The 26,366-nt window shown below is 54.6% G+C and overlaps 1 protein-coding gene across 2 annotated transcripts in view; it reads right to left on the bottom strand.

The window, feature by feature from the left end:
- Positions 1-1,459, bottom strand: part of PEPD (peptidase D) — a 114,835-nt gene extending 113,376 nt beyond the window's left edge. For both annotated transcript variants that reach the window (XM_082676352.1, XM_082676353.1), the window contains exon 1: positions 1,431-1,459. In XM_082676352.1, coding sequence (XP_082532478.1) covers positions 1,431-1,447 — 17 coding nt within the window. In that variant the 5' untranslated portion in view covers positions 1,448-1,459. The remainder of the gene's footprint in view (positions 1-1,430) is intronic.
- Between the last annotated feature and the right edge of the window lie 24,907 nt (positions 1,460-26,366).

Below are 26,366 nucleotides of genomic sequence, written 5' to 3'. Positions count from 1 at the left end.
ACAGGCTGGGTTCAAGGATCTGGCCCTAGATTCCTTGACACTCATCTGGGACTTTGCAAGCATAGCTCTCTGCCTCAGGGGTGCTCAAGGACTAGCACAAATATCATCCAGGGAGTGAAGCCTACCCACACTCTCCTCTGAGCTCAGAATCCATGCCCGTCAATGGCACACACCAAGACTAGAGGCATGACACCTACCCCAGTGGCCCATGAACACGTAAGGGTAGGCCCAGTACTGTTCCTGGAATACAGCAGGTGCCTATTAAGTGCTTGATTTGCATGTCCTAAGCTCTCCCAACCTTGGAGTTGGGGGCCAACTGAGGGGGCCATTTTCTGTTGCCACTCTCCCTACCTTCCAAAAAGAGAGATGCATTTAGTCCCAGTTCCCCCATTCTGATCTCATTTCCAGCCTGGCATCTGGGGCACTGCCCTCTCTCTACCACTCCCCTTCCCAGCCCCCAGCATCTCCAGGCCCAAATGCCGCCCCCATAATTGGCCCTTGCCCTGAACTCATATATAGCCCAAGGGATAGTCTTCTCAAAAGCAGATCTGAGCAGATTAAAAACCCTTGGAAGTTTCCAGTCCCTTAGGACAAAGTCCGGAAAAGCCAGCTGGGACACTGCCCTCCAGCACAGGGACACGCTCCACTGTCCCCCATCCCCAGAACACTCTGAACTCTCAACCTTTGTTCAGATGTTCCTTCATCAGGGACACTCCCCAACGCTTCAGTGAGCCCACCTGTCCACATCTCCTGCCACTAGGACCATTCAGCATTCTTTCATTCAGCAGAATTTATGAAGCATCTACTACGTGCAAGACAGGTACTAACAATGTCCAGGAGCACACGAGACAAAGGCCCTGACCTCACACTTTAAATGGAGAGAAGACAAGAAACGAGTTGTTTCTTTTTCTGTTGTTATGTACTATATAATTTACCAGGTGGTGATAAGAGTAGGATAGGTGCTTAGGGAAGTCTTCTCTGAGAAGTTCCATCTGGCCCTGAAGGAAGAGGAGAAGTGCCCCGCTAGGGAGGGGATTCCACGCCCATCTCAAACGCTGCCTCCTCCCGAGGGCCCCCAGGTCCCCAGCGCCCTGGCAACGCAGTTTTCCCATCTGAGGGTCGTGACCGTGAATGTGCGCGTGGACCCCACCTCGGCCGCACAGTGGGGACTCCACACGCGCGGGTGGGGCCTGAACGCCACTGCGGCCCCGAGGGAAGTGGGCAGTGGCCAGGGAGCTGACTCGGACGCGCAGCCAGACGCCCCGCGCTGGACGCCCAACCCGCGCGAAGAAGCGCGCTGCCCGCGGCCACACTGCACGCCCGGCGGGGACGCGGCCCTGCAACGGGGCTCTCAGCCACTGTCCAGCCGGGAGGCCCAAGCCCCCGCTCCGCGCCGCCATGCAAGGGCCGGGGACAGCAACAGCACTCACCCGGTGGCCGCCGCCATGCTTGCCCAGCTCCAGCGTCACGTGAAGTGAGGCGTCAGCTGAGCCCCACCGGGTCCCACTTCGCGGGGCGGGGCCTGGGCGGGGCCAGGAGCCATTGCCCCGCCTCCTCTAGTGAAAAAGCTCCGCAGGACCCGGAGGGGCGGAGCCCTGAAGGAGGAGATTAATCTATCTACTCGCCGGCCCCCGGCTGCAGGCGAGGGGCGGGGCTCGGGTGGAGGCAGAGGCCTTTCCAGAATAGGAGGGAACTTCCCGGCGCAGTGGATACCTTGATTCTGACCCTGACCTGGCGTCCCAGCCTGCCCAGGGGAAGGACACCTTGGGAGAGGGAGCCTCTGACCCAGTCAAGGGACGGGGCAGAGGTGACAGCTGTTGTTTAAGAAGGGAAATGGCTGGAACAAAGGCCAGGGCAATTGAAATAAACTAAAAGTTCAGTGTCCAGGAGGGGGGTGTGGGAGTGAGAGGTGCAGCCTCAGAGGTAAGCAAGGGTCAGATCTTGCACCGCCTTGAATATGGGGATGAGGAGTTAGGTCTGTTGGGCCCTTTCCAAGCTCCTTCAACTGCAGAATGGAGAAGGACCTGGGGACAGGGAGGCCAGTGAGGAGGGCTGGGGAGAAGTGGGCACAGGGAGGGCACAGTTCAGAAGAACTGTGGGCATCCCCCTCTGCCCTGCTGGGTACTCTTGTTGGGTGCAGCGTCCTCCAGAAGGCTGGGGAGTGGGACAGGAAGGGTGGTGGTAAGTAGATGTTCCAGGGGAGCTCCCTGTGTTGCCGGGTGCCTTAGAATAATAGTAATACTAACAGGTACGGAGCACTCAGTGTGCCCCAGTGCTTTACAAATGTCAGTTCACTGAATCCTCACAATAGCCCTGTGAGGTAGGCTCTGTCCTTAATGCTGTTTTACAGATGAGGAAACCGAGGCCCAGAGAGGTAGGTAACTCACCTGAGTTCACACAGGGGCTGACCTCATGCAGTAGTGACTTGGTAGTGATTCACACTGGCTCAGTAAAGGAAGGGGCCCCAGGGCTGGTGGGAGAGGTTACCCCTTGAGTCCCAGCCCCCACGAGGGTTATGCAGATGTGTGTGGACAGGATGTGAGGCCCAGCACGTGCCCATGGGCTTCTTTACCCCACCCCCAGCTATCTCACAGCTGGAAGTAGCTTCTCTTTGAAGACCTTGGGTTTGGGAGTGCCTCTTGTTTCTTTGTCAGAACAAGGATGTGGGTCACCATGGCTGAGCTAGGGAGGCCCCAGGGACTCGGAGATGGAGAAGCAGCTGTTGTTTGTTCCCACAAAGCTGGGAAGAGAGCAGGCCCCTTAAAGAGGGGGAGGAATCAAACCAGAGCATAAGCAGGGTGGGTGACACAGCGTGCCTGCTTCAAGTCCTAGCACCATCCCGGGTTTACTCATCTGACAGGTGGGGGCTAATGGTATCGCCTCACGGGGCTGCTGTAGGGTTTCATGAGCAGACATCCAGGCACCTTCAGCCTGTGGCACAGCTAAAACGGCCAAAGCCATGAGGAGGAAGGTGGCACCTCCAGACAGCCCTTCCCACCTCCCTGACCGAGATAAGACCAAGGAGAGTTGATGGAAGAGGGAAACTCCATCCTTCCTCCCCCTTCCCGCTTCCTCCAGGCAGGACCCCAGAGACGATCTGTCCACCCTCTTGCCAGTTTCCAGGGAGGAGAGCAGAGGTATAAGCCCCACACCCCACTGCCCAGCCCATTGCCCTGAGAACTTGGACCCGCCCCCCACTTCCTATTAAGCAGTTTCCCACCTTCAGCTAAAGAGACTGGACACTTTTTAAAAATAACGAAGGGTGAGCAGAATGAGCTTCTCATGCTCTTTTTTTTTTTTTGCGGTACGCGGGCCTTTCACTGTTGTGGCCTCTCCCGTTGCCGCTCCGCGGCATGTGGGATCTTCCCGGACCGGAGCACGAACCCGTGTCCCCTGCATTGGCAGGCAGACTCTCAACCACTGCGCCACCAGGGAAGCCCCTCATGCTCTTTTGTGGAAGGAAAACCTGCCCGGGAGCTAATCACAGCCCCTGCACCATTTATTTTGACAAAAAATATGTGAAAATTAAGCCAACTGCCAGCTCTGCGTGTTTATTAATATGAAAAAGAAGTAATTATCCTAAACAGCCACAAGATAATAGGGGGAGGGCACCTACCAGCTGAGTGGAGCTCCCTTGTTTGTGGGCAGTGCTGGGGGGTGGGAGCGGCCTGCCCCTGATTCCTGCCCACCCTGGTCTGTCTGGATGGAGGGTTTACCCTGCCAGTGAGCCTGGCACAGAGGGCTGCCCTGCTACTGCTCACGCCTCCCCATCAGAGACTCTGGCAGGACTGTCCCCACCCGCCCCCCACCCCTGATCAGGGCTCTGGCAGGGGCTCCAGGAGAAGCAGCCTTGGGAGTGGGTGAAGATTACTCATGCAGGGCCGACCCTGAACGCTGCAGGAAGCCAGGAGGCAATTGGGAAAAGATTGATTTTAGAGAGTTGGAGCCAGAGAGTATAAATCAGCAAGGGAGAGCTCCAGCCAGCACACTCAGGCCTCACACAGCGTCCCCTCTGAGATCATAGACTGTTGGTTGAAACAGTCTCCCCTCATCGTGACCTACAAGTGGCTGGGAAGCGTTTGCGCTCAGCCAGCCCAGTGGCCAGGGCATCACGACTCTCAGGAAGTGCCCTGCCCCAGCCAGAGACCACAGAGAAACTTGGTCCCAGGAAGGCTTCTCCTGGGAGCTCCCGTGGCTCCCTTTGTCCCTGTGACACTGCCAGGTTTCCCTGCTCTGCCTGCACCGCTCGACCCGGGCACAAAGCTCTCGCAGCTCCATGGACCCTGCTGATGGCTGGCTGCCTGGAGATGGTTGGCCCAGAGGTGGTGACCAGCCAGGCTCTGACTTGGGGCCTCGCAGGGGCATCCCTGCAAGAGCAGGACACGGGCCCCTTCCATCTTCTGCTCCATCTGAGGATGCTGGTCTGCCGGAAGGCTCTGTGTGACCACACTGGATGCCAGCTCTGCCCTTACTACCAAGCGGTCTCACGTGCCAGTCTGGGAGGGGATGGGGCCCAGACCCGGCGCTGGAGGTCTGGGCCGAGGAGGAAGAGGGGCCCTCAGCACTGGCCCCAAGGAGCCCACCATCTGGGAGGGCCGAGAGCAGGGCTGTGTGACGAGTTGGGGGTTCCTGAGAGATTCTGAGCAGGAGAGCAGTGGGGTCCGAGCCCATATCTGGCGCAGGAGGTGCTGGCAAGAGGCTCTGTGCTAACTGCATGGGGGCACCAGCCTCGGTGGTGAAACCCACACAGGGCGGCATGTGGGGTTTTTGTGACTATTTGCTTCTGCTGACGATAGAAGACTGGGCTCAGGAAACTAGCACCGAAGAGACTGAACAGAAGGAAGAGAAGGGTGCAGGCATGTGCGGGTGGGAGAGGGGAGATGGGGGTGGCATAGTCTAACCCAAGCTCTTCCCTAGTAGGGAAGGAAGGAGCGTGATAGAAATGAAATGCCCAGGAGACCACCTCTCCATCACAGATCTGGCGGATCCCAGCCCTCAGCCTTTGCAACATCGCCACAGCCGTCACCACCATCCCTCAGCACCCCCAGAGGAGCCCCACACCACGTCACACTCCTCCTGCCCTTCCTGGCCCCGCCCAGCCCTCCTGGGTATCCATCTTCCTGCAGGAAAGAGGCAGGCAGCAGCCGGGGGGGGGGGGGGGGGGGGGTGCCTTCCCTAGGAAGCCCCATCACTGCCTCAAATGAAGTGGTCCCTGCTGAGCACTTTGCCAAGGTCTATGAGGCAGTTCAAGATGAGAAATGGAACGGTGCCTTCGGAAAGGCAAACCATTCCAACAGCACCTTAAAAACATCGAAGGAAACAAGCTCTTTGTGTGTGTGTGTGTGTCTGTGTGCGTGTGTGTGTGTGAAAATGGGAGTATATTGTTTTTCACTGTTTGAAAGACTGTTTTCTCATCTTGAAATCACAAGCTGTTTTCTTCCAGAGAGACTTATAAATACATCCAATTATCGACGTTCAATATAGGAAATAAAGTTCCGAAATGGTTTTCTTGCGCGCACGCGGAGTGGGCTGGCCAGGTTGCACAGGTGATAATTACTTTTATTTCTTCCGAGTCGTACCAGGGTCGAGTGGCTTGTCTCTCCACCTTTTATTGCTTTCACTTTTATTGCATTTCCCATGTTGTGTGGGGCTATTCATTGGTGTAACTTTATTACCACGTTCCAAGATCTTGATAAAATGAATGAAATTCAAAAGTATGAGTGTTGGGTTCTGTGGCTTGTGTTCTGTGGCTTGTGTCCTGGAGAGAAATCTCCCCGGGGGATGGGCTGTCCCTCTGCCCCGCTCCAAGTTGTTGAATGTCTCTGATGTTCCTGCTGACATTCACAACTGCCCCTCTCGTGGGTTTCCATCAGGGTGTCATTTTAAGGGGGATGCCTTCTGCCCTTCATGAAATCACCCACAGACTATGTCCCCAGCAGCCACCTAACCTGTCTGTGCCACCAGCAAAACTGGGGTCACCTGCGACTCCTCATTCTCCTGACCTCACATCTGTCCGCTTTTCCTCCTCAGTGCCTTGTCCCCCCCCCGCCATGTCCCCCACCTCTTCCTCCCTGCAGCCCCTTCCCACTTCCCCATGTCAACGCCAAGCCTCCGGGGCTGCCTGCCTGCAGTCTCTTCCCATTTTAAGCCCCATGCTCATCAGCGTTCTTTGTAACAAAGAGCCCCTGAGTCTGGTCATCCTCAAGTAGAGGATGTGTCAGGAGGGGGTTAGGAGGCACATCTGAAGGAGAGGCAGACTCAGAAAACAGAAGGGAACCAGGCAGGCTGGTAGCTAAGTGCACAGTCAGGCCACACCACACACTGCTGCCCTTAATTGTTGCCACTACCCCTACTCTTGGACATCACCTTGGACTGACACAGCATCCAGCATCCCGGCTTCACTCCCTGCATGGCCAAAGCCCTTGGCGGGCAGTGTAGCCACTGACAGAGCCCAAGCCTCACGCCCATGCTCTGGCCATCTTGTCCCTTTGGGCTTCTGCAGAGGGGAAGGAAGGGGTGGGAGCCCGGCATCTCACTAAATCCAGTTCTCCCAACAGGTGGGTGTTAAGATGCTGGGAGATATACACAAATCCCTGTGACACACAATATTGTGGGTACCAATTTGGGGTGCCAGCAGCTCCCCCCAAATAAAACCTTGAAAAGGTCAACTTGGACAAACTAGTCCTGAGTATTGCAATCAAAAATTCTAGAAGGCAGCGATTTTCATTTCAGCACAAGTGTGAGTTTCTTGTTTCATGGTTTTTCTTTTCAGTTTACATGAGAGGATACATCATCTTCATTTCTTTAGCTCTAAAGGTCTTACCTAGCCCTGCCTCCATATCATTGCCTAATAAATATCCCCAAGCACGAACAGCCTGTTAGAAATCATGTGGTGGAGAAAGAAAAGAAGTGCATGGACTTCAGAATCAGAAGCCTGGGTCCCCTGACTTCTCTGGTCCTCACTTTTGCCATTTGGAGACAACAGGGTGCTTTTGCTTCCCGTAAGAGGCAGTTCTAAGGGGCAGAGGAGACCTTGAACACCAGGGCTCTTGGGGAACAGTTTAGCACTATACAAATACAGCAGTGGCCACTTTCCTTATTATGATACTTATTATCCGAGAGCGTGTACACGGAGGTTAGGAATGTGGATGCAGGAACCTAGATCCCATTCCTGGCTTTTTTACTTTACTCACTGTGTGGTGCTGGGCAACTTACCCAACCTCTGTGAGCCTCAGCTTCTGCCTTGGTAAAATGGGGCTGATGGGTCTCTGCTCAGAGGATTGTTGAAGAGATTAGATGGGTGATCCCGTAAGACCCTCAGCACAGCCCCTGGCTCAGGATGGCTGCCATCCTTATTTCAGTGGTCATGTGAGAAGTAGGGACAGCAGGAAAGCACCAGGACCCTCATCCTCAAGGAGTGAAGGTGGGCGAGATGCCCCATGACGTCACTCTTAACCCTGCCCACCTACAGAACAACTTTGACACAAATGGGTGAGTCCATAGCCCCAAGCCAAGATGGTCAGTGCTTATTCCCTTCAAGAGGACTGGCTGGCTCTTGGGGCTGCCTAGCCACTGCGAGCCAGCCCTGCTCCCTATACATGAGCTGGCAGTCCAGCCAAACACAGAGATGCTGAAGAGATGCAGGAAAACGGATGAGTGGGGAAGGCTGCCGAGAGAGCATCCCTGCTGCACCCAGGGCTTTTGGCCCTGCCTATGAAGCCAGCAGGGCTCTGTTCATAGGCATGGGTTTGCACGTAGGGAAGAGGGGCTGCAAGGAGTTGTGTGAGAGTGGTTAGGGACACACAGTAGATTGCAAAATCGGTCTCAAATTCTCCTTGCTGTGTCCATGTCCTTGCTTAGTGATGCTGCCGCCCCTCCCATCCAGAAGTACAGTCTATTTCACCAGCCCTTGAATCTGGATTGGCCACGTGACTCACCTTGGATAATAAGACATTCACTAAAGCAGAGGCCTCGGCAAGGGCTCACCCACCGGGGCCGACCCTCCTGCCACGCTTGGGAGCCCTGCCACTGGATGAAGATGCCCTAGTTAGCCTGCCAGAATGTAACATGCCCGTTCGACAGCCTGCCAACCAGCAGACACACAGGCAAGGCTGGCTTGAACTATCAGCCTCCCGCCAACCCAAGGACTGGCTGCAGACCCACGAATGAGTCCAGCTGAGACCGGCCGTGCCGGCCCCAGCATCCCGAGCTGTGTAAACGGTTGTTCTGAGCCATTACACTGGATGATTTGTTATGCCGGGTTATCACACGGGGCAGAGGGAGGAGAGCCTGAAACTAACACCTCGGAGGGGAGGCTGGGGACAGAGGCCGCAGGGGCTGCTTTCACGTGGAACTCTGGGAGGTGCAGGGTCCCAGCAGCACCTGCTGTGGGGCCCTGGGGAGAGAGTGTGACCATCAACTCACCTCTACCTGGAGCGCAGTCTGGCTGCCGGGACCTCGATTCTGCCTGGCACCGTGAGGTTGCACCACCTTGGGGGCATGGAAAGGCACCACCCTCACGTAGCTCCGTTTCTGCACGAGGGAGACTGGGCAGCGGTGGTGCAGAGACATGGTGCCCCCAGTGGAGCTTTCTGGGCAGCCCACTTGAAGCACAGGAAGTGGGAGGACTCTGAGTTTCCTTAAGAATCCCTCTGGGGACCCCACCAGGAATACCTGAAAGAGACTTTTAAGGGGGCTGGAGGGCCCCTGTAACAGAGATGGTGCTGGAGCGAATTAAATCCAAACGATTATGCCAGTGGCGCCTCGTGTGCACCTTGGGTGCAGCAAAAGCCAGTGAGCCCGGCCTGGGAACTTGGCCTGCACTGTCACACCCCAAAGCAAGGCCAACGTGGGGCGCACATAGCATGGGGTTGTACCTGGGTAGCCTGGAGGGGTAGCTGAGAGGTGACAGTCAGCAGGGAGTTCACCCCAAGGCTAGCCTTGCTCAGACAGACCCAAACCTTGTGGGAGACCGAGCACAGAGGGTGAGGAGAGCCCTGCTCTTTCCAAAGCAAAGCACCTTCTCACCTAGATGAAGACAAGCGTCCCGCTGCAGAGACGCCTGCCCAGGTCCAAGGCTTGGACTGTCCAAGCTGAGCGCCTGCCCCACTTCCAAGAGCTGGTCATTCTATCCGGGGCATCTTTTACAAAGATTAATAGGTACCCAAGACGTTGCCGCCGCTGTGCTCAGTCCAGACAGTAGCACAGTCTCCGAATCAGATGCCAAGTTCACCGGCAACTTCAGAAGCTGGCAGGGGTCTCACTCGCTTCCCCATCCTGTCTGGACATTCCGTTCAAACAGTCTTTGGGAAAATTACAATTTTATTTCCAGAGCTCGGAGATCAATATTCAGGGCTTGAGGGAGAATTTACTGAAAATCATCTCACAGTGGAAACGCCAGAAGCAGGAGCTTCAGCACATGGGGCTCCTCCCAGATCACGAATCCGCCCGCAGGACCAGCTGCTGGCCCAGCACGGGGCCTCTGTCAGCTTCCTCCGGGGGAGGCTGGGCGGCCGACCAGGGCAGCAGTGCCGGTCGTGGGTGGGCAGCCAGGCCTTCTTTATGGGGGGTCTGGGAGGAGAATGGACCTAGCGTCTCCCCCGGCCACCACCTCTGCTTGAGGGAGAAGGAGGCCTAAACTGGGATGAGAAGAGCTCCCAGAATCTTTGTGGAGGCTCACTGAGCTCCGTCTGCAGCACTGGCTGCACGGAGAACCAGTTTTAACTTGGGATCTAGCAGACTCTGTCCCTTCTGTCACCAAGGGCACTTGCCATGTGAAGAGTAAGGACCTCCTTCTGAGGAGGTCCAAGTCCCCTGGGGACAGCCCACCCAGCATAGGACAGGCTGCAGGCCCTCTCTGTGTTGTCGTTGGGGCCATGAGGGGCGGGACAGACATGTCACCCACCCCTCAGAGATCTGGATTTGGTGGGCTGAGAGGCGACCCAGCCACGTGGATCTCTAGCCAACACGCTAGCCACCAGTAGTCTGTGGCGGGTTGGGGTTTATTGTGTGACAGCCACCCAAGGTAGAGAAACCTCTCTCGTGACCTCAGGTCACTCGCAGTCCTATGCCGGCCTGTCAGCTGCCTCTCCAGGGAGGAGGCATGAGCGCCGGGCATCGATCCTGAGCTCATCACCCCCATCACCCACACATTTATTCCCATCCTTCCTCCCATCGAGGGCCCTTTCACGCCCCACTTTCCAGTGAGGTCCCCTCCTCCTGCCCTTCCCACGGCCCAATCAGAAAAGCTCACTGGTCTGGCCAAGGGACCCCTGGTGTCCACGGGGCCCCAGCCCCTGCTGACTAAAGAGCCCATGGCCCAGCACTCTCACCCCAAGATGGGCGTCGAGTAAAAGCGGCTGTGGGGAAATAAACTGGAACTTCCACTTTGGCGAGTACCTTGGAAATAGCAATAAACCGCCCAAATTTAAAACAAAGCCTTCTGACCTGTAATTGCAATTCTCATTATCTACCCTCAAGAAATCCTGCCTCATGAAAACGGGAGGCCACAAACCAGAAAGTTCACTGAAGAAGTATTTGTGATAGCGAAAAACTAGAAGCAGTCTGCGCGTTCACCCACGTGAGAAAACTTGTCTGCTCCTGCACTTGGGACCCGTTCAGAGGAATGTCCTAGATCTACAGGTATCAACTTGGAGAACTCTCAACAGCATTGCGTTGAGTGAAGAGTTGAAGAACGGTGCATACTGTATTATGTCATTATGTTTATAAACCGATAAAACAATGCACAGTTCTATGAATTCTCTGCAGACACGTGTATGTGTTGTAAAAGTGCTTAAACGGTCTGGAGGAAGATAAACCAGGGATGTCTTCAGGGATGAGGGAGGGAATTATGAGACAACTTGGAGGGGCTATACCTTTATCTAATGGCCGAATGTTTTGTTTTTTTTTTTAAGGAGAATATATTCAGGCATTTGTGTAATTAATAAATAAATAAAACCACTGTAAAAAAAGAAAAAACAACACCTCTGTCTCGGGAATGCCTTGCAGCCTATGGGGCTCCTTTGAAAACTGGGGAGCTTGCTTTCATCTGGGGCCCTGGAATCTGTTGGAGCCACCACTGATGCCCTCTGCACCTCCTACTCTGTCCAAGAGGGGAGGTTGTTCGGTTTGTGACTTTTTTTTTTAATTGACATAAAGTTGATTTACAATGGTGTGCTAATTTCTGCTGTACAGCAAAGTGACTCAGTTATACACACATATATACATTTTTTTTTATATTCTTTTCCATTATGGTTTATCCCAGGAGATTGGATATAGTTCCCTGTGCTATACAGTAGGACCTTGTTGTTTATCCATTCTAAATGTGATAGTTTGCATCTACTAACCCCCAAGCTCCCAGTTCATCCCTTTCCCTCCCCCACTCCCACCCTGGGCAACCACAAGTCTGCTCTCTATGCCCGTGAGTTTGTTTCTGTTTTGTAGATAGGTCCATTTGTGACATATTTTAGATTCCACATACAAGTGATATCATATGGTATCTGTCTTTCTCTTTCTGACTTACTTCACTTAGTATGATAATCTCTTGTTGCATCCATGTTGCTGCAAATGGCATTATTTTGTTCTTTCTTATGGCTGAGTAATATTCCATTGTATGTATGTACCACATCTTCTTTATCCATTCATCTGTTGTTGGACATTTAGGTTGTTTCCATGTGTTGGCTATTCTGAATAGAGCTGCTATGAACAGAGGGGTCATGTATCTTTTTGAATAATAGTTTTGTCTGGGTATATGCCCAGGAGTGGGACTGCTGGATCATTTGGTAGTCCTATTTTTAGTTTTCTGAGGAACCTCCATACTGTTTTCCATAGTGGCTGCACCAACTTACATTCCCAGGTTGGTTTGTGTTTTGCAGGAAAAGGTCTGGTTATTATTGACAAGGATCACAGACAGAGGACTGCAGGGCAGTGCCAAGAGGACAGTTGGGAAGTTGGGGCCATTCGGTAGGGGGACGACCCTGGCTCACGGGAGCCCAGACCGTGTGGCCAGCCCCATCTCCCCACCCCCTGACTCCCAACTCTCCATCCCTACCTCCCGACTCTGCCTCTCCCCACTATTGACCCCCATTTCCCAACCTCCAGTCCCAGAGCCCTGACCCCCGAGCCCCAATCCACACACCCACCACAGCCTGCTCCCCAGGCCTTTCTCCCCTCCCCTGACCCTTGCCTCCCCCGTCGCCGGGGCCTGCTGGCTCCCCCCCAGAGCAGCAATCCCTCTCCTGCTCTCCGTTCTATGTTCTGGTGAGAAATGGGGGCCAGTCCCTCCCCAGTGGGGGGGCTACCAGTGAGAGAAAAATGGTGCTTTTGGATTTTACTCATCAAGGAAAGTAACACCCCCCTCACCCTCCCCAGGATTTGCAAAACAGTGCTCAGCCCTTCCTCCCTTCTGATTTCTGCCTCCTCTGTGGTTTCCATGGATTCAGAGATTGCTCCCACCACCTGAGCCCGGAGTGAGGGGGAGGGAAGTGAGGGAAGTGGCCCCGTCAGCTGGCCCGGGGTGGGGGGGCGGTGGAGCTGCTCCACAGCAGCTCCCACAGGCCCCCCTTCCCAGAGACCTCAGAGGTCGGAGGGGCACCTGGCCTCCCAGGGCGTTTGCTGGGGACTCCCTGGGAACCTGACATGTCTCATCCTCCCAGGTGGCCCGTGGGGAAACATGCTCTACCCTGACTGACCTCAAAGCCAGCTCACTGAGGGACTGTCACCTCCAGGCAGCAAATGGCAACAGTGACCACGGCAAGAGAGGACACTGTCCAGACTGGCTGGTAAAGGTCACGCTGTCGGTGAGAAGAGCAGGATAGTTTAGGGAAGGGGCCGAGGACACTGCGGGTTGGTTTCTGCTCTGCTGGACCCGGGGTCCCAGCCAAGAGCTCACGTGGGTCCCCTGTGTCTTGGGGCTTTAGTGCTCCTGCAGAATCTGGGCCACTGGAGAGAAGGTGAGAAAGGGCCATGGTGGGGAGTCCCAGACCATCATCCCCTGGGCAGTGTCCATCCTGCCCAGTTTAGCCCCTTCCAGAACAGGTAGAGCATTCCCCACCCCGCCTCCACCCTGCCAGAGCCCACTGTCACTGTGGCTGCCCTGTGCCTCACACCCTTTGTCTTTCGAGGGCTGCTGGGTGTACAGGCCCAAGCCCAGCCAGGCCGGTGCCCTGCCTAGCGTGCAGCTCAGGCAGAAAAGGTTCACGGTGGCTGCAGCAGGGCCGCCGTCAGAGCCGGCACAGGCAGCTGGGCAGGCTGTGAAGGGAGCAGTACCGGAGGCTGCCCGCCATGGGCTCCTCCCCAGCCCAGGTCTCAGGAGGTTCTGAGAGATGCCTCACACCCTTCCAAGGGCGTCCTTTCAGTATACCTTGGCTTAAGTCCATTTTTGTTGTTTACATCCGGGAGCCCTGAGTGACACAATGTCTGCCAGTGGGGGGGTGGTCTTCAGTGGGCAGTTAGATTCTTGGGGGCCAGCTGTGATCTCACATGACCACTACCACATGAGGCCCAGTGGTCCTCTTCCCTGGCTTTCACTGGAATCTCCTGGACAGTCTTTAAAAGATGCTAGTACCTGCGCTTTACGCAGAACAACTGAATCAGAATTTCCAGGAATGGCGATAGAACACTGGGATTTTTGCAAACTCCCTGGTTGATCCTCCTGGAAGCCAGGATCGAGAAAGCTTCAAGACAGAGTCGACGGGGACGGTGGGGTCCCACAGAGGGAAGGCAAGCGTGGTCCCCAGGCAGGACCTTCCGACTCCCAACCAATTCATAACAGTTCCCCACGGAGTCCCCACCCCCACTCTGCTCCTGTCTCCTGACGGCTGCCCATGTGCCCTGCCCCTTCATCCTCTTTGTCCCTCCACAATTCACCACAAATTCTGTCTCCGTCTTTACATTCAGCTTGGATGACTCACGAAACCTAGAATGGAAGCTGTTCGTTTGAAACCTTAAGACAGAGTGCCCACCTCTGACCTAGTGCCTCCATTCCCTGGTGCACACCCAGCAGAAGCATGAGCATCTGTCCATCGGCAGACACGGGCAAGGCTGCTCATAGCTGCCCTGTTCAGAAAAGCCCTGAGCTAGAACTACCCAAATGCCCATCAGCAGCAGATTGGATGGATAGAGTGGTGCTGTCATGCAATGGATCTATGCCACAAGGAGGATGAATCTCAGAAACCCGGTGTTGAGCGAGATCCGCCTGGCACAGGGCAGGTGCTGTGTGAGTCTATGGCTGCTTTTGCATGACAACGGCAGAACTGAGTAATTGCAACAGAGGCTGCGGGGCCTGCAAGCCTGAAATATTGATTATCTGGCCTTTTTCAGAAAAAAAGTTTTCCGTCTCATGATCTATAAGGTAGGGGGGATGGAAAAGGACAAGGGTAGAAGCCAGACTTCTCAATGGGCACACTCTTTTATAGCGTTTTGGTCTTTGAACTGTTAAAAGAAAAAAAAAAAAAGAGGAAACAACAGGCTAAAATGGAGTCACTTGTGCTAAGCCCTGACATCAGCAAACTAAGACTTAATACCTAACTTAATTGCAGTTTCAGCCTCTCTCAGGAAAGTGACCCTTAACCGGTCAATCTGGAATTACTTGGTCAGCATTAGTGAGATAGACGTCCCCTCCCCCACAGGAAGGTGACCTTGCCTGAAACAATCCGCTCTTTGCTAGAATAACTTCCTTGCCTGCCTCCTTCTGCCATAAAAGTCTTCCATTTTGTACATCTCCTTGGAGCTCCTTTCTATCTGCTAGACGGGATGCTGCCCAATGCATGTTTCACTGAGTAGAGCCAGTTAGATCTCCAAATTTACTAGGTAGAATGTTTCTTTTTTAAGAGAACTTAGGAAGCAATGTATTGCCTGTTTATAAAAAAGAAATATTAATAAAATAAAAACAAAATAAATGAAAAACAAAAAAGTTAAAAAGAACACTGGAAAACTCATCTAAACAGTTGCAAGTCAAAATCATGGTTACCTGTGGCCAGTAGTGCCTGGAAGGGGGGACAGGAGAGACTTCTGGGGCCAATGAGGTTGGGTTGGACTCATCTGGGTGGTTCCACGGGTGTATTCAGTTTGTGAAACTGCACAGAGCTGCACGCTTAGGGTATGTGCACTTTTCAGTCTGTAAAATGTTGCTATAATTAACTAGGCTGCCCTTGAGGAGGATACTAGGCTGCCCTTGAGGGAAAAAAATTGCATTCCCTCTTCCTAAGGCAGGAAAGGAGAAGACACCTAAACTCCGACGTTTCCTTATTAAAGGCAGCTGAACGTTTACATCCTGCTGGAGATCTCTCCCTCTGTGTGCCCAAAGCTGCCTTTTACCCTGACACCTGGGCTGCCTGGGGCTCCAGTAAGCAAGCCTCAGCCTGGGGGCCAGGAGTGGGGACAGGAGGAGAGCAGCCCACGCTCTTTGTCCCTCCAGATCCACCAGACGCCTTTCAGCCTCATCCTACGCGTCCTCTTGGCACTTTAGGGCGCTGGGGATAACTCACTCCTTGTTGAAACTCTCTCTTGCTTTGTCTCCCAGCTGCCCACCCTCTCCTGGCTTCCTCCTGCCTCTCTGGATGGTCTTTTCCCAACTGCTGAGATTCAGCCCATGCCTCAAAAAACGAAGCCCCCCCCCCCCACCGCCAGGGGCCCTCTGTCGCAGGCCCTCTATCCTCTAACTGCTGCCCACGTGCTGGCAACTGCAGCATCTTCATCCCAGGTCAGACTCTCCCCTTGGCTCTATTTCTGTATCTCCCAACAGCACCACTCAGGTATCACTGGGCAAGACAAACAGCCTCACGTGTCACTACTTGATGGCCCGAATTCCAATTGTGATTCCCCATCTCAGTGACCATCCAGCCAGCTGTCCACACAGAAATCTGGTGTCACCTCACCTTCACAGGTACATCCCACCTGTCATCAAATGCTTCCAGTTCTCCCCCAAGTACCGCTGGAATCCCTCCTCCCTCCCAAGCCCACTGCCCTGGACCAGGCTCCCTCTTCTCTCCCTGGGTTATTGCTAGAACATTCAACGAGGCTCTCCCAGCTTCTGCCCAGCGAACTTTTAAATGAAAGAGACCTCATCTTGTCCCTCCCGGCTGCTCACAGCCCTTCAGGGATGCCACATTACCCTTAAGCTAAAGCCGTCAGGTCTCAAGCAGGGCTGCATCTTAGAATCGCCCGGAGAGCGTATAGCGATGCTGTATCTGGTCCCACCTCCAGGCAGGGGCCCGAATGTTGGTACAACTCCACCTGCCCCCTGTTGTCAGCCCAGGCCCCATCTTCCACTGCCCCCACCCACCTCCCCTAATTCCACATCCCTGATTCACCGGCTTTTCTGCTTCCCAGCCTCACGCATCACATATGCTGTTCCCCAGCCACCCTCCCTGCCCCCTCTGCCTCCACCACCTTCAGGTCCAGCCTGGACTTTCCCTCCTTCCCTGACGGCCCTGCCTTCTGTCCGCTCAGATGTCTCTCCTCCACGTGCCCCCTACTCCCGCACCTTCCCCATCACCGCCTACTCCCCATTGATTTGGCTGTCTTCCCCACTAGAACTCCATGCTGGGAGGGCTGGGCTCGCATCTGCCTCCACCTCCTTGACAAAGACTCTCTCTTTGACCAAACTCAGGCTCCTCTGAGCCCTCTTGTCCACTGGCCCCAACCTTGGCCTGTAAGGACGGCAGCCTCTCAGGACAAACAATTTCATCCACTCCCCGCACTGAGAGACATCACCAAACAAGCTCAAGGCCGTATCCCTGGGACAGCCCACTCCCCCCACCCCCTTAATTTCCTGCCTTGGAAAGCTCAAGGCTGTAAAAAAATGTACTGTCCATTCCAGCCAACACCTGAAGACAGGGCCCCTGTCTCCCCATCTCTGGGGGAGGGTAGGAGCGGACGTCCATAAGCTCCAGGGAGCAAACCCAGGGGCCTAATCACATTGACCAACCCCCACCTGCTTTTTGCACTTTTCACTTCCCCAGTTCTGCCTCCGCCCCTGCCTGTTCCCCCTCCCTATCCCCCATCTTCCCTCTAAAACGCCCAGTGGCCTCTACATAGAGGACTTGAGCTCAGCTCTACACCGGAGTCTCTTTCTCCTACTACAGTGGTTCCTGAAGATCTGTCTTTACTGCCTTTATCATCCGCTAGAACGCACACCTGAGTGGAAGGCAGGCAGCATGTGAGCAGACTCATCCCCACCTCTACCAGGATGATGCCGCTGCACTTGACCAAGCCCACCCAGGAAAAAGTGACCCATGACTGGCTGAGACCCTGCCCTTAGATGGGCTCCCCAGATGTATTGATTTCCTAGGGCTGCTGTAACAAATTACCTTACGCTGGGTGACTTAAAACAACAGAAATTTATTCTTTCATGGTTTTGGAAGCCAGAAGTCCAAAATCAAGCTGTCTTGATTGGTTGGTTCCTTCTGGAGGCTCTGAGAGGGGATCGTTCCATGCCTCTCTCCTAGGTTCTGGGGGCCGCTGGAAGATCTTGACGTTCTTTGGTTTGCAGTGGCGTAACTCTAGTTTCTTTCTTTTTTTTTTAAATTAAACTTTTTTAAATATAAATTTATTTAGTTGTATTTATTTTTGGCTGTGTTGGGTCTTTGTTGCTGCGCACGGGCTTTCTCTAGTTCTGGTGAGCAGGGGCTACTCTTCGATGCGGTGCACAGGCTTCTCATTGCAGTGGCTTCTCTTTGTTGTGGAGCACGGGCTCTAGCTGCGCGGGCTTAGTAGTTGCGGCTCGCGGTCTCTAGAGCGCAGGCTCTAGAGCACAGGCTCAATAGCTGTGGTGCAAGGACTTAGTTGCTCCACGACATGTGGGATCTTCCCGGACGAGGGATCGAACCCATGTCCCCTGAATTGGCAGGTGGATTCTTAACTACTCTGCCACCAGGGAAGCCCCGTAACTCCAGTTTCTGCCTCCATCTTCACGTGGGCTTTTCCCTCAGGCTGTGTCTCCTCTTTTTCTGTTCTCATAAGGACCTTTATCATTGGATTTATGATCACATCTTGAGATTCCTAATAACATCGGCAAAGACCTTTATTCCAAATCAGGTCATATTCAGAGATTCCAGGTGAACGTATCTTTGGGGGAAACACAACTCACCCCATGACATCCAGGTTCCTTAGACACCCACCCTTCTTCCTGGCACTCATGCTGGCATTCCCCAGGATGATAAGACAGATCCATGGGAAGAGGGCTGGTCAGGGAAGTCTCAGGAGTGTGGAAAAAACTGAGACCCCCAAATTCAGGCCAACCCACCCTTCCAGTCTCTGTCAACTCCTCCCCAAAGATAAGCGCTTGGCTCAGAGTCAGGAGGCCTGGATTCAGGGCCTGGCTCTGCCCCTCGACTTGCTGTGTGATCTCTGGCACGCGGGTCCCCTCTCTGGGAAGAGATGATGCTCCAGTCCCTCCTGCAGCGCAGGCTCTGGGACTGTGCATGTGAGCTACAGCAACACCTGTTCACATCTCAGACAGCCTGGCATCCCATACATACCCCAGCCTAGGAAGCTATTGAATGAGTGGCTCGGTGTGCCTGGAGGTGGGATGTGCCTGAACTGGGCATGTGGCAGGCTTTGGGAAGCCCCTGAGCTTCCCAGATGGTCGTGTCCCCACTGTGGCTGTGTTTCTTCCAGCATCAGTTGCGTTCCCTGCAGATGGTGAAGGCTGACACATGGTGACCAAGCACAGAGCAGGATGTAGGAAGCCAGACGTCATGGGGAGGCCAGTTCCTCTGGTAACAAGGGTGGAACTGTGAGCCCTCACAGCTGGGCCTCCTGAAAAGCCACAAAGGGGTATGATGTCCACATCAGTACGTCAGGGGACTCGCCTTCAAAGGAGTCTGTGGGGCAGGGAGGACCTGGGAGGAAACAGGAGATTCATTCCCAAGACACTTGTATTGTATTGACTGCAGACCCATCCTAAGGTGTGCAGAGAGAGAGAGAGAGCGTACACCTGTCCACTGCACCTCCACAAGAGACATGCAGCCTTTCTGTGCGGAGGTGACACTCCCCTCCCAATACACCATTGGTGGCTCTTGCTGGAGGACTCAGGACACGGCGCACAGCCAGGATCAGAGGTGTGTGGCCATGCACGTGCAGTGGCTAAGGCAAGGGGGCAAGGAGAGGACCAGTATTTCTCAGTTCCACTTCATTCCAGTCTCCTAATATACTGATGAAATAGGTACCATTGTTATCCCCATTTTACAGATGAAGAAACTGAAGCTCAGAGAGGCTAAGTAACTTGCCCAGATCACACAGTTCTTAAACTGTACGGAGCAGGACCCCAGACTGGTTGGTCTGGCTTCAGAGTCATTCTTTATACCCCACCGTCGCCTCTGAGGGACCCAGAGTGAGCCACGACTGGACTACTGAACACGTCACACCCGTTCATCAACCACACCAAAGACTCTGCCAACATATTCCCCAGATTATACCTTTAACAACGGTTGTATTAGGATTGTGGGCTTATGAAGGCTATTCTTCTGCTTTCCAAATGTTTGTTAGTATGCTTATATTATCTCTCAGGATGATCGTCATTCAGAAGAACTTGTTCAGGGGACAAGTCAACCAATCACAGATTCTCCAGGCCCTGGAAAGTCACACACCGCCACTGGGTTTCTCTGCTTTCACACACAGCTATTTTTACCAAACTACGTCTAAATGCCCAGCCACTGTTTGACCCTCATGTCCTTCATAGCCTCACCACAGCTCTGAGAACCCTGGAGCAGAGAAGGCATTGTGCCCATTTCATGGATGAATACACTGAGGCCAAGCTGAACTAATGGTGTCTCTCCTAAGGACTCACAAGGAGCTGATGGCAGAACCAGGGCAGAGTCCAGGTCTGAGACCTGTTAAGAAATACACCCACTGTGGCACCACCCCATGGCTTGTGGCCCTGTGCACAGCAGACCACCAGCACCAACAAGCTAGGCACCCTCACCCAACTCCCCCCGTGCAGCCGGCCAGGGTCCAGGGTCCATGGCTTAGGGGTACCGGGCTCCCTCAGCAGGGGAGGGGTGGAGGCAAGCCTCCCATGTGGACAGGGACCTGTGGCCACTGCTGGGACAGCATTGAAGACATCTTTCTTACACCTGATAGTTTGTACCTCCCACTCCTGAGATTCTTAATCATTTTTATCTTTGAATTTGTGCTTTATAAGTGAAGTTCAAAGGGATAATGGAACACGTGTTGGAGCTTAGAGTCCCCTCCTTCCACCACCTCCCACATGCCAGCTGCCTACTCCGCACCCTCCCCAGCGACTGCTGTCACCCTCCACTCCTGGGAACCTGAGCACAGGCAATGGGAGGCCAGGTTAGGCACTAAGTTGTAGGGTGGGACCCCAGGTGCCCATGAGGATCTGCATTCTCCCCACAAGGTTCCCCATGCCCAAGGGAGGGCTGCATTAAATAGCAAATTTAAAAAGACCATGACACGTGGCCAGAGAGACTGTTGACAAACAGAGGAAGCTTTTTCCTGCTCTTTGAACAAGGGGCCCTGTGTTTTCATTTCGTGCTGGGCCCGCAATTACGGAGCCGCCCTGCCACCAGGGGCCACTGACGGTGCTGGTGCGGACCGTCCTGAACTCCATCCCGGGCTCCTACTGGCTGCACTGCGACCCCTTCCCCGAGGGCTTCCTCTGGGGGAGGATGGGGGTTGCTCTTCTGGGGCAACCTTACCCCCAGCTGCAGGAGACCACCCCCAATGCCCCGTCAACCTCTCTGAGCTCATGTCCCCCACTTTCCCCTCATCCGCACCCCCACCTCCTTCCCATCCTCCCCAACCCCTCCCTTCTCCCTTTGTTTGATCTGCTCCTTCCTGCCTTTTCCACTGCTGGGTCCTTGGGCTTCCACTTCCAATGCCGCCTTTCCAAGGGGCCCTCCCGAGCCCTGTCGCATTTCCTCCATAGCACATCTGTCTCTGAAGTTCCTTTCCTGTTGACTTGATTACGTGCCTGTGGCACCCTGCCCCTCACGTTCCCTCCACACTCCCCGAGGGCAGGGCTCTTTCTGTTGGGTTCATTGATGTGTCCCCAGAACAGTCCCAGACACACGGTAGGAGCCCAGTAAATACTGGGGGAAGGTGAGAGCAGAAGTCTGGCTTAGCATCTGGGCTGTGAGTCTGTCTAAGGGGTGACTTACAAGGTGATGGGCCAAGACCAAGCTGGATGGACCCCCATTGGGCTGACCACAGCAGGGTGCTGTGTGAGCTGACAGGACTCCCTGCAAAATGCCCACCTCGTTCTGTAACCCATACTCGGCAAGGTGATCGCGAACATCGGTAGCGCAGAGGGAAAACCAGGGCTGCTTCAGCTCGAATGACGAGCGAGGAGGTGAGGTGTTGGACGTACTCAGTTATCACCTCAAACCCTATCATCGATCATCATCTGCCAGAGATGAATCACAGGCAGGTAATTATTATGTCAGGCCAGGTAGCAGAGAGGAGTTTTCAAACAGCAATCAAAGAACTTCCTGGTTAATTCAAATCCATCCTGCCTCCCTCCGGGGGACTAAAGTGCTTTTGTAGAATTGACCAGGCGTAGAGAAATGGGATTGCTCCATGCAGAATGGGGACTCATGGACTTAATGTTTCTCTCTGTCAAGTTTCAGAATAGCACACCTGCCAGGAGTCCTAAATCAATGATCACCCACTTGGAGTAAATTATATCACGGTGATGTCCTATTTCCTGGGTGTCAAATCCAAACTCCCCAGGCTGTAGCAGCCTCTGCTCCGGCCAGGCGTCAGGACCCAGGCCTCCTCACTTTGTCTGGCCTCAGGCCTTTGGCCCCTGGGTGTCCCACACCAGCATGCTCTCCCCCATCCAAATGCTACCAAGGCCCAGCTCAAGCCACTTTGCCCCCAGGCGTCCTGCTCCCCAGGCAGTCTTGAGGTCCATCCCTGGATCTGCCTTAAGAGTTCCCACCTGCCGTCTGGACCCTCAGAGGACAATGCTGGGTTTCTCTGTCCCTGCACTGGAGCTGGCTCCAGGGTCTTCCCAGAGCTGGGTCTCCCCCTTCTTGTCCATTTGAACACAGCAGTGCTCTGGGGCCAGCTCCTCCACCCAGCAGCAGAAACCCTTTTGGGCTAAATTAAGCCAGAAAAGGGGGCAGTTACTGGAAGGATGCTGGGCATGGGGAGGTCTCTTGGGGTGGCAAGGGTCAGGATACCCAGCCCACTATGGGTTGAGCAGATCCCATCCAGAGCAGACTGGCCTCAGGCAGGGCTGGACTCAGCCACTAACTCTGGAATCTAGACTCTGGACTCTGGTTGACTCTGTTGGTGATATTCATGGGCTCCACGTGGCGGTCAGGTAGTTTCTCACATCTGTCCAGGTGCACGTCCATTAGGACATGGTGGGCCCTGCGTCCCAGTGGCTCAGACAACACCCTGGGGTTAGTTCTAATGGGGCTGACCGTGTGGCCAGAGTCACATGTGTACTGCAGGGCCCATCATCGTGGCACAGGGGAGCAGTGTTCTGATGGGCTTGGGCCCTGGGTCACAAGCTGGCCCCATGTAAGGCACAGCTCCAGCCACATAGGCTGAGAACACAGGAGGAGCGAGACCTATGGGGAATCAGGACCCTGAGAAGAGGGAATGGGTGTTGGGCAGCCCCAAACTAACAAACACCATGACTTTGTCTCAGATTTCTAACGGGTCAAATCAAAATGCCAGTAATTTAGGGGCAGTGGACAATCCCCCAGAATGTCCTCAGTCCCTCTTCCCCCCAGCTGTGATCTTTCTTACATGAGCCCCTCATCCTCAGCCCGAGACCCTCCGGGTAAAGTTCAAGCTCATTACCTTGGGCATCCCTGCACAAACCCCCATCTGCCTGCAGCCTCGTGTCCTCTTCTGTCCAACGTGGAATCCTGCCCTGCTGGGACCCGGGACTTGGGCGGTCACTGCTCCTTTCACACCTCTGGGCTGCCGTCCCCCACCTGTTCCCCCCATCTTTCCGCCAGGTGACCCCTACCTGTCTCCCACCGCAAAGCCAAGTTGTAGAGGCCTCTCTCACCTTCAAGTCCAGCAGCACCCCCATCCCCGGCCAATCTCGCTGCACTGTGGGCAAGTCTCCTCCCGGCTCCTCCCTGGTCTTCCCTGGACCCCCAGTCACTGCGCTGGGTGTGGCCGGCAGTGAGGGCCCACTAACACGTGCTGGACGGAGGATCAGACGGCACAGCTGGGAGATGGGACCATGGTTCTATGGCCAGAACTCCGAGGATCACGGAGCCCCCATACCACCCCCCCGGCCTGCCAGCCCTTGTTAGAAAACACCCAGATGGGTCTTAAGTCGGGAAACAAGTTCATCCTTGTGGTCAGCACTGTGGCACCCAGGGGCCAGGGGCCCTCAAGAAGAGACACATGGGGACAAGCCAGGAAAATCTCCCTTGGAGCCCCTGCACAAGGGGGTGGAGGGATTGGCCGCCTCCACCCCCAGCCTGGCCCTGGAGTTCCCTGAGAAGGAAGAGAGTCCAGGGAGAGGTAAGGCATTTGGAACTGTGGGCATGCTGAGGACAGGAGCCCCAGCACCACTGGGGACGCTGACAGGTGTGCACAGGACCGTGGGCTCTTAGGGGCCCATCTCTGGGGCCTCAGTGAGAAGCTGGAGGTGACCCTTCTATCTGTGAGGGGGTTTTTTTGTTTTTGTTTTTGCGGTACGCGGGCCTCTCACTGCTGTGGCCTCTCCCATTGCGGAGCACAGGCTCCGGACGCACAGGCTCAGCGGCCATGGCTCACAGGCCCAGCCGCTCCGCGGCATGTGGGATCTTCCCGGACCGGGGCACGAACCCGTGTCCCCTGCATCGGCAGGCGGACTCTCAACCACTGCGCCACCAGGGAAGCCCTATTTGTGAGTTTTAAACAAGGGTACTTGGCCAGCATAATAAGACTGAAAGTGAAGAAAAGGAAAACCAAAGATTAGAAAGGAAGAAACCATATTCTCATTCCCGGTAAACAATATGTTTATGTTTAGCGGGAAGATCCAAGAAAGTTAATTGTACAACATTAGAGCCACTGAGAAAGCCTGGAAAAGTGGGCTGATGGAAGAGACACTGAGAAAAATCCACAGCTGCCCCTGTACCAGTGAATAACTGCCTGGGAAATGAAAAGAAAAAAAAAGAGCCTCCTTCACAACATCAGTAAAGCTACAAACTATATAAACTGAACATGAAACATGCAAGACCCAGACGAAGAAAACTCTAAAACATTGAAAGGACAAAAAGACAAGCCTGGTTAGAGAGAAATCATTCTTTCAGGGTTGGGAGGACTCGCTTTGTGAAAATCCTATTTCTCTCCAAGTTCATCTGTGTTCTTACCACAATTCCAATTTTCAAAATCCCCAAAACATTTCCATTGGAGTTTGAGAGACAAATGCTCAGGTTCATCAGAAAGAGCAGGAGTGGCTGGGTGGAGGGGCATTGCTGTCCCCATGCATCAGACTCACACCTGCCCTGCCCCAGCCCTGCAGGAACTTCACGGTCACGCATAGCCATTGTCACGGTGGGACTGGGAGTGTACCGGCGCTGAGGCCTCAGGCCCTGATGCCGTTCCCTGGGTGGGTGGCCCAAGTCAGATGGGGTCACCTGCCATACGTACTGAATCTGCAATAGGAAGGGGAGTGTCTCCTGAGGGGAATGGCTGTGGGCCCAGGGCAGGGGCTCCATGGCTGAGTGCAGCTCAAAGTCTAGACCTGTGAGGATGGCTGCTTGGTGAGGTGACCTTGTCCTTGATGGGGCCGAGGGGACTGGGTTGGGCTCTCAGGGGTCTCAGCAGCTGCACAGATACTCAGAGGAGAAGGAGAGGGTGGGGCAAGGCAAGCAGGACCATGAAGCTTCCCTCCAAGGGCTGGCTGCCCCACCTCTGTCCTGTACTCTCCTGTGGCTCCCTGTGGCTGCCGGGACTGGGGACAGAGTCTTGGGGTCCCCTGTCTGCCACTTCTTTTGCTGTGTGACCCTGGACTATTCTTCCCCTTGATGTCTCAGTTTCTCGATCGGTAATGTCGGGGGTTGGCTGGATCTCAGGGCCTGGGTCTCTCCAAATGGGTTGCCTTTGGAGACAGCAGGTGGAAACTGGCCTCTTGTAAAAGGGAACCTGGGTGTCAGGCTGGCTGGGAGGGCTGAGCGGGCCAGACTGGAGCTGAAGGTCCAGGAGAGTCTGGGAGCGCGGTCCAGAGCGGGGCTAGTCCAGACCCTGCAGGTCTTAGGCTGTAATAGAGGGACAGATGGAAAACCAGGCTGCAGGGTGGGGCGTGGACCCGTAAATGGGTCAGGTGTCCTCAACCCCATGAGCAGCCTTCCTGCAGGCCTGAAGACCTTCCCTCTCGCAGCAGGCCTGAGACAAGCTGTGGGAGTTGGGGCCTTGCACAGGCGACCCAGGTGCCCTCCGACCCCCTCCTCCCAGCCTGCTGCGCCCCCACTGGAATTAGGGACATTTTGCCGCAAGATTCGTGGCAAGCCCATACAGGAGCTTCTGCTTTTCTGCCTCAGAATTGAGGCTGCTGTCAGATTCATGGGAGCCATAAACCCTCGCCCCATTTCTGCTCTAACTGAGGCTATCTGTATTGTGACAAAAATAATCAGAGACAATTGCATTGGTAGATTAAAAAAAAATAATTACGTCCCCTATATTTAAGTTATGTAACTGCAGTGACCGTCCAGTTGGGGTCCCCAGGGCCCCAGCTTGGAGAGCCTGTGCTACAGGACGCTGTCTCGCCCCAGCATCCTGCACCTCCCAAAATCAAGAGCAGAATTGATGCCGACAGAAATGGGTCCCCAAGGCCTGGATCACAGTCAGGGGCTTTCCAGGGGCCATGCAGTAAAGATCTGGGGGCAGGCATGCCAGCCCAGGGACCCCAGAGCACTGTAGGGAAGCAGAGAAAGGGGGCTCTGGCACCTCCGCAGGCCCTGGCTCAGATCTGGCTTTCGTGGTGAGCTTTGCCAGCCAGCCAGGAGTCATCGGCCTTCTGCTCACTCCATTCTCCTCTGGGGACTCCGCACTCCTTGTCGTCCTGTTTCTGGAGCAGCTGATTGCCCCTACCAACTCTGGGGTGGGCCAATCAGGGCATCACACTCCCCAGCCACTGTGATTGGTTCAGGGCTAAGCACGTGACTGTTCGGAGCCCTGGAGCTAGGGCTGTCCCCGGGATAGTTCGGATGCTCAAGCCAGTGCATCCCACTTTTCCTTAAGCCTATTTGAGCTGGGCTTTAGTCCCTGTGATCAAAAGAGTTATAATTGGACTTCCCTGGTGGCACAGTGGTTAAGAATCCGCCTGCCAATGCAGGGGACACGGGTTCGAGCCCTGGTGCAGGAAGATCCCACATGCCGCAGAGCAATTAAGCCCACGAGCCACAACTACTGAGCATGCATGCCGCAACTACCGAAGCCCGCGC

This window comes from Grampus griseus, assembly GCF_964374135.1.
Source record: "Grampus griseus genome assembly, chromosome: 19".
NCBI lineage: Eukaryota > Metazoa > Chordata > Mammalia > Artiodactyla > Delphinidae > Grampus > Grampus griseus.
The sequence above is the reverse complement of the archived record's forward strand: the minus strand, read 5'-3'. Positions and strand labels throughout refer to the sequence as shown.